The sequence below is a fragment of the Magallana gigas genome, chromosome 6, assembly GCF_963853765.1.
Source record: "Magallana gigas chromosome 6, xbMagGiga1.1, whole genome shotgun sequence".
NCBI lineage: Eukaryota > Metazoa > Mollusca > Bivalvia > Ostreida > Ostreidae > Magallana > Magallana gigas.
Window position 1 is genome coordinate 6,678,930 of NC_088858.1, and position 5,722 is coordinate 6,684,651.

At 29.9% G+C, this 5,722-nt stretch overlaps 1 protein-coding gene across 1 annotated transcript; it reads right to left on the reverse strand.

Annotated features, from left to right (window-relative positions):
- Positions 1-1,004: 1,004 nt before the first annotated feature.
- LOC105340344 (uncharacterized) lies at positions 1,005-5,573 on the reverse strand. Its single transcript, XM_011446349.4, has 4 exons — positions 5,425-5,573; positions 4,611-4,727; positions 3,671-3,811; positions 1,005-3,327 (listed from the first exon to the last, which is right to left on the reverse strand). The coding sequence occupies exons 1-4, from the start codon at positions 5,470-5,472 to the stop codon at positions 3,301-3,303; spliced, it is 333 nt and encodes a 110-aa protein (XP_011444651.3). The 5' UTR covers positions 5,473-5,573; the 3' UTR covers positions 1,005-3,300.
- Positions 5,574-5,722: the final 149 nt, after the last annotated feature.

The following is a 5,722-nucleotide window of genomic DNA, read 5'->3' on the forward strand; positions in this document are numbered from 1 at the left end:
TTCTGAAAAAAAAAAAATCTTATTGTAAATTTAGAAGAAAAGGATGAGAGAGCAGAACAATTAATCCCCTGGGATTAATTATCTTGCCTGCTGCAGAAAATTTAGAGGTTTATCTCTATCTGTCATATGAAGATTAATGAACACCTTTGTCTGCAACTGATGTTTGTTTTGAAGTTGAGGTCAACCCTGAGTGATACAATGTATTTGCATTCACTGAAGGCTTGCATTTTATAAAACACCTGTTTAAATCTTTTTTAAATACACATTTCATTTAGGTTTTTTTATAAGACATGAGGTTATCCCTGTTTTATGCAGATACAAGGTTACTATTTAGAGTTTTTGGACATTCAGGAATTACATGTATCTTGAAATTTTAAAAATACAGTTGTTACTTATAATTTTCATATATTTTTTTTTTACCACCTTATATATATTGCTGTTCTTTACATCTTATGCCGGGCATTTATTTTTCATCATTGTTAATATAAAGAGGATGGAATTCAAAGTTTTTTTTCACTTCTCTATATTAATTGTCATAGTGGGGCCCTTCCTGACTGGTCAGTTTTCTAGTTTACTTTTTATAAATGGTATATATTTCTAGCTTATAGCAAAACTTGGAATATATACATTAATGTCACATTTACCTAAGAAGATGTAGTAATGTGTAGTAAAATCTTCCGACTATTATACAGAAATGCCTGTGTCATTTAAAAAAGGTAACTGATGAGTATAATTGCTGATTATCTGATAAAATAAGATAGTAATTTTCTTCATACTTGGGTATAATAAAAATATGTAAAGTAGGACCACAGGCACCTGATGTTATATATTTTTATTTTAATAAAAAATATAAACCCTATACTATACCTAATGTATAATGAGAAAAAAATAATAGCATCAGGCGCGAGTACAACACAGACACTGTTTTATATGCATCAACTAGCTCCTCTGAAGCACACAAGTCTGCATACCTTTGAGGATGATCTCAAAATGATAAAACAGTAGAGATCTATATTATTTTATTTTGATACATGATCACATGTTTTAAAACAAATTGAAATTTTATCAGAACATGGGTGAATAAAGTAGGCAAAGTCAATAGGAAGATATAAACATGTCTAATATTTAAAATATCCCTTTTAATGTATATTCATTACTAACACAACATTTTTGAACATAACACTCATTTATTCTTAGAAAAAAACAAAAAACCTGATACAGTTTTGGAGAGAATATTGTACATTGTACGGCATGTCATTTAAATATAACTGAGTTTTTTTTCTTGTGATGTTTGTAACACTGATTAAGCCTTTTCATGGGATTGATCCCAACAAAAACTATCGACAACATGTATTACATTAGCATGTTCTTTGTTTTTTACAAACTTCACAACAACATTAGTAAATAATGTTGTTTTGGCATGTTTTAATGATTCAGTTATCTTACCAAGATTATAGATGGAAACCTGAAATCTGATTTACTGAAGTAATTAATGACTGAACTCAATGCAATTAGAACTGTCTTATTTCCCATGTTCTTTGTAAGTATCAAACAAAGCATTACTATTGGCAATGTGTTTATCATGAAGAAAACATGCCGACTACATGCACATACATGCATGTTGTCAAAAACAATATACATCAAAGTTTTAAATTGCTAAACATTGTTAACAATACCATATGGTACTATGATAGGCAGGTCTTCCAAGTGCTCTTTAAAAAGAAACCAATGCTTACCTTCTATACAAAATATCAAACCATGTGTCAGTATATTTATGTATACAGACCAATTTTTGCATACCTACAGTACATCTTTGAAAATTCAGTATAACATACATATATATGTAAACATATTGCTTATTTATAATAAAAAAAAAATACCAGGTAATGATAATCTTTCATATGTACAAACAGACAAAATATGACCAAAGGAAATGAAAACCAAACATATAAAAATGAAGGTATATAAAATAAAATTTAAAAATATTAAACCCTGCATAAAATAGTTTAGGTGTGAATTTTTCATTATAGCCTTGATTTACAAAATTTTCAACATGCACATTGGTACAGATCTATCTTGATTGACTATGACTGGAAGATTATTTTCATGTACCAGTAACTTTGATAAGTGTCAAGCATGGAAAATACAAATTACGGAGATTTGGATTTATATTCTGGATTCCTGAGTCAAATAAGTGATTGCTATAAACATATAAAAATCTACCGGTACTTTGATATTTCCTGATTATATCTATTATGTCAATTGTTCATACAGCTGCAAAATAACAGACATTTATTTTAAACTCATATTTGATATAAGTTACTGTTAAGAAAACGCATATTCTTTTCAATCTGTTTTATATTATTGAAATGTTTAACATTTCTGAAATGTCCTTGTGTGTATACTGCAGCTTAAGGGCAGTAACTCCGAAATTGCAGCATTTGTAAAGTTTTATGGATGCAATTTTAGTTGATTAAACCAAAACTTTACATTTCTCATCTTATTTTCCTTAGAAATTATGTACTCTTAAATATAAAATGAGACAGGTAAACAATAACATGGACAACACTGAGATCATTTCTAACATTGATCGCAATCCCCGCTCACAATTAAATGTATAAAAGTAAACATGTATATAATAAAGCACCAGACACAAGTAAAATGACGATACAGAATATTTGTATAAACTAGGATTGCATTTGTTAGTACTGCGGTAGCTCACTATAACAGTTACAATATCATCTGCCGAAAACATTAAATATACACAATGGCATAAGTAAAATTGATTAATATATCATCATCCAGATTTTAAGCAAGGAACAAAAACTTATTTATAGACAGAAGTAACCTTTCCACTATGAAACAGGAAATAATATTTGTTAAAATCATACATGTATGTCTCCTCTTTCAAATCAATGTCATTCACATTCTTTAGAAATATTTGATACATGTACCAAAAAATACCTTAAACAAACAATTCTGTACCTACTTCATGGAATAATAGACAATAGACATAAACATTTGTTTTCATATTCAAAAATATGTTTTTGCTTTTCTTGATAATGTAATTTATCTGACTGTCTAAATAAACAGAGTCTTTTTGTACATGTATACAAAAAAAACTAAAAATATATGTATTCAAGCAATCTGACAATGGTAAGTACATTTCAAACAAAGATATGACAACTTTTAATGAAAATGTTGACAACATTGGGCTTAGACCCCTGGCAAATGAGCATTCATGATAGAAGCACACCACTGGGCTCTGCTGACTGGGATGATACTGAGCTGCCATCTATCTCAACTGTTCACATGCTGGAAATGACCCTGCAAAAAGCATCAGAGTTAGTGAAATACTACTACCGGTATATAAAATTGTAAAACATGCACTTCTAAAGCACATCTACATGTACCATAAGGATGTCTTCAAATATGGCATATCATACAAGTTCAAATGTGAGCATGTAAAGATATTAGCTAGGTAACTTGAACCTTTGACTTTTTAAGCTAAACAATACAAGTTCAAATCTCATAGAATCTAACATGATAAACATGGAAATTCTTTATTGGTTATTGTCATGGTAAAGGTTTTAAAATTCTACATAAAGACCAATAGGCATACAAGAGGGCTGCTGCAATAATCATTGATTAAATATAGAGAGTGGTTTACCGGTTCCCCTGCCAGGCACCTCACACACTGCTGAGGAGACAGGTTTCTGTTGATGCTGCTGTTGTTATTGTTGAGGCCTTGTAGAGGGAAACTATTGACAGGGAAATTATGGCACTGCGCATTTGATTTTTGAGATTCTCCCTAAAATGGATTTGTAACAATTTAGATTTTTATCATCTTTTAAAAATGCATCCAACATAAATGAACATACCGGTAAATGTTTGTATACAGATTATAGTAAACTATAATAACAGATCTAAAGGGATTAGCATATATATATATATATATATATATATATATATATGATGAAGTGCTTTCTTTATAATTTGTAACGTTGGTCATAAAAAAATTCTTCATCATTTCTTATTAACTTTAATATATTCCATGTGAAAAATTCAACCATTTAAAATGTTTGATATGCCACATTTTTTTTAAGTCATTTTGATACCATTAAAAAAAAAAGGTTCACAGATTCCTGAGTAAAGTGGAATGAAATATCAAAATGGTATATCTAATTTATTATTTTTATACACTAGCTTGCAAAGTAATACATGTAGTATTACTTTAAATACGTCTGAAGAATAGAATACATTTTTTGATTTGTGCATCGCTGCACTCCAAAGCTGTTGCCTTCAGTATTATATCCCTAAGTAACAGTTTTATTCTCATATAAAACACAATTTGCCCTCAAACCGAACTATAAACATACTGGATTAATTGTCTTATGCTACTGTAAGATCTTGTTCATGAATAATAACAGGTTCATGACAGGGAAAAAAATAACTATGATTGCAGTGGCCTCAAGATTCTAATATTATCCGAGTGTAATTTAGCTACATGTGATTGTTTAAGCAGATTTTTCTTTTTGCATAAATTACCTAAGTGAAGAAATTTCCATTTTTAAAGCATTGCTATGTACTTTTATCTGATTTATTATTACCTGAGATTCATGCTTCCCACTTCCAACATCCATTCTTTCTATCAGACGAGATTCACTATCCGAAAATAGCTGAAACATCTGCTCTTTATTAAAGACACACATGCTGCAGTGTTTCTTCTGAAATAGAATAACCATTTTAATTTTTATACATCACTTCAAGAAGAAGCAATATGTATTTAATATCATGTACATATAGGTACCATAAAACATAGCAAAGTGTCAAATACAAATGATTTTTATTCATTTAAAATTTATCTGTTAATGTATATTTATTTAGCTGAATTACAGTCAACTCGTAACCAAACTGACTTATACCCAAACAGACTTGTACATTTAGTTTTAACCATTTTGTTAGGGTACTTTTAAATGTGACCTGGTATACAAGTTCACCAGTTAATCAGTTAACCATGCTCTCAGATCATTGTATATCGTATGAAAGAGTTTAATAACGAGAAGCAAAGAACAGCTTTAGTGTTTAGTGGGATTTTACAACTGTAGACGATAGTCAGTGTAGAAAGGATCAGCAGTTATCTCCCGTCGCCTTGATCATTCCCATTGCACTTCCCAGAATAACACATATTTAAATTCAATGCAAAACTATAAAACTGCTATATGCTCACCAGTCAAGCTGATGCCTAACAATAATCAAGTTCTGTACATTTATCAATAGGCTAGTGTCATGAATTAACAGATTAACATAAATATAAACAATGGGAAATAATTATACAGTTATAATGTGACATGGATATGCACCATCTGATTGTAAAGACCCATCTCTTATACAGTACTAAACAAGTTTCAAATATAATGTTACCTTCATAGTTTCATCAACATCATCGCCAAGTTTCCGTTTTGAAGACATGTCTCCAAGTCCTAGCCGCTAGCGTGCCGATTTCTATTTCCCACTTTCAATTTGTAAACAATTTCTAAAACTCAAATAAAACTGTCATGTTTTTCCGGATGATGTTTTTTAGTCTTCCCTCTATTTCCATATTTTTTTCCTCACTTTTATTTTTTTCATATCAGATGTTTCCTCTGTTGATTTCTGGAATTTATGCAAATAGTTATTTGAAATAATTCTTACATTTTTCCTGAAACGGTTTTACTTTTAG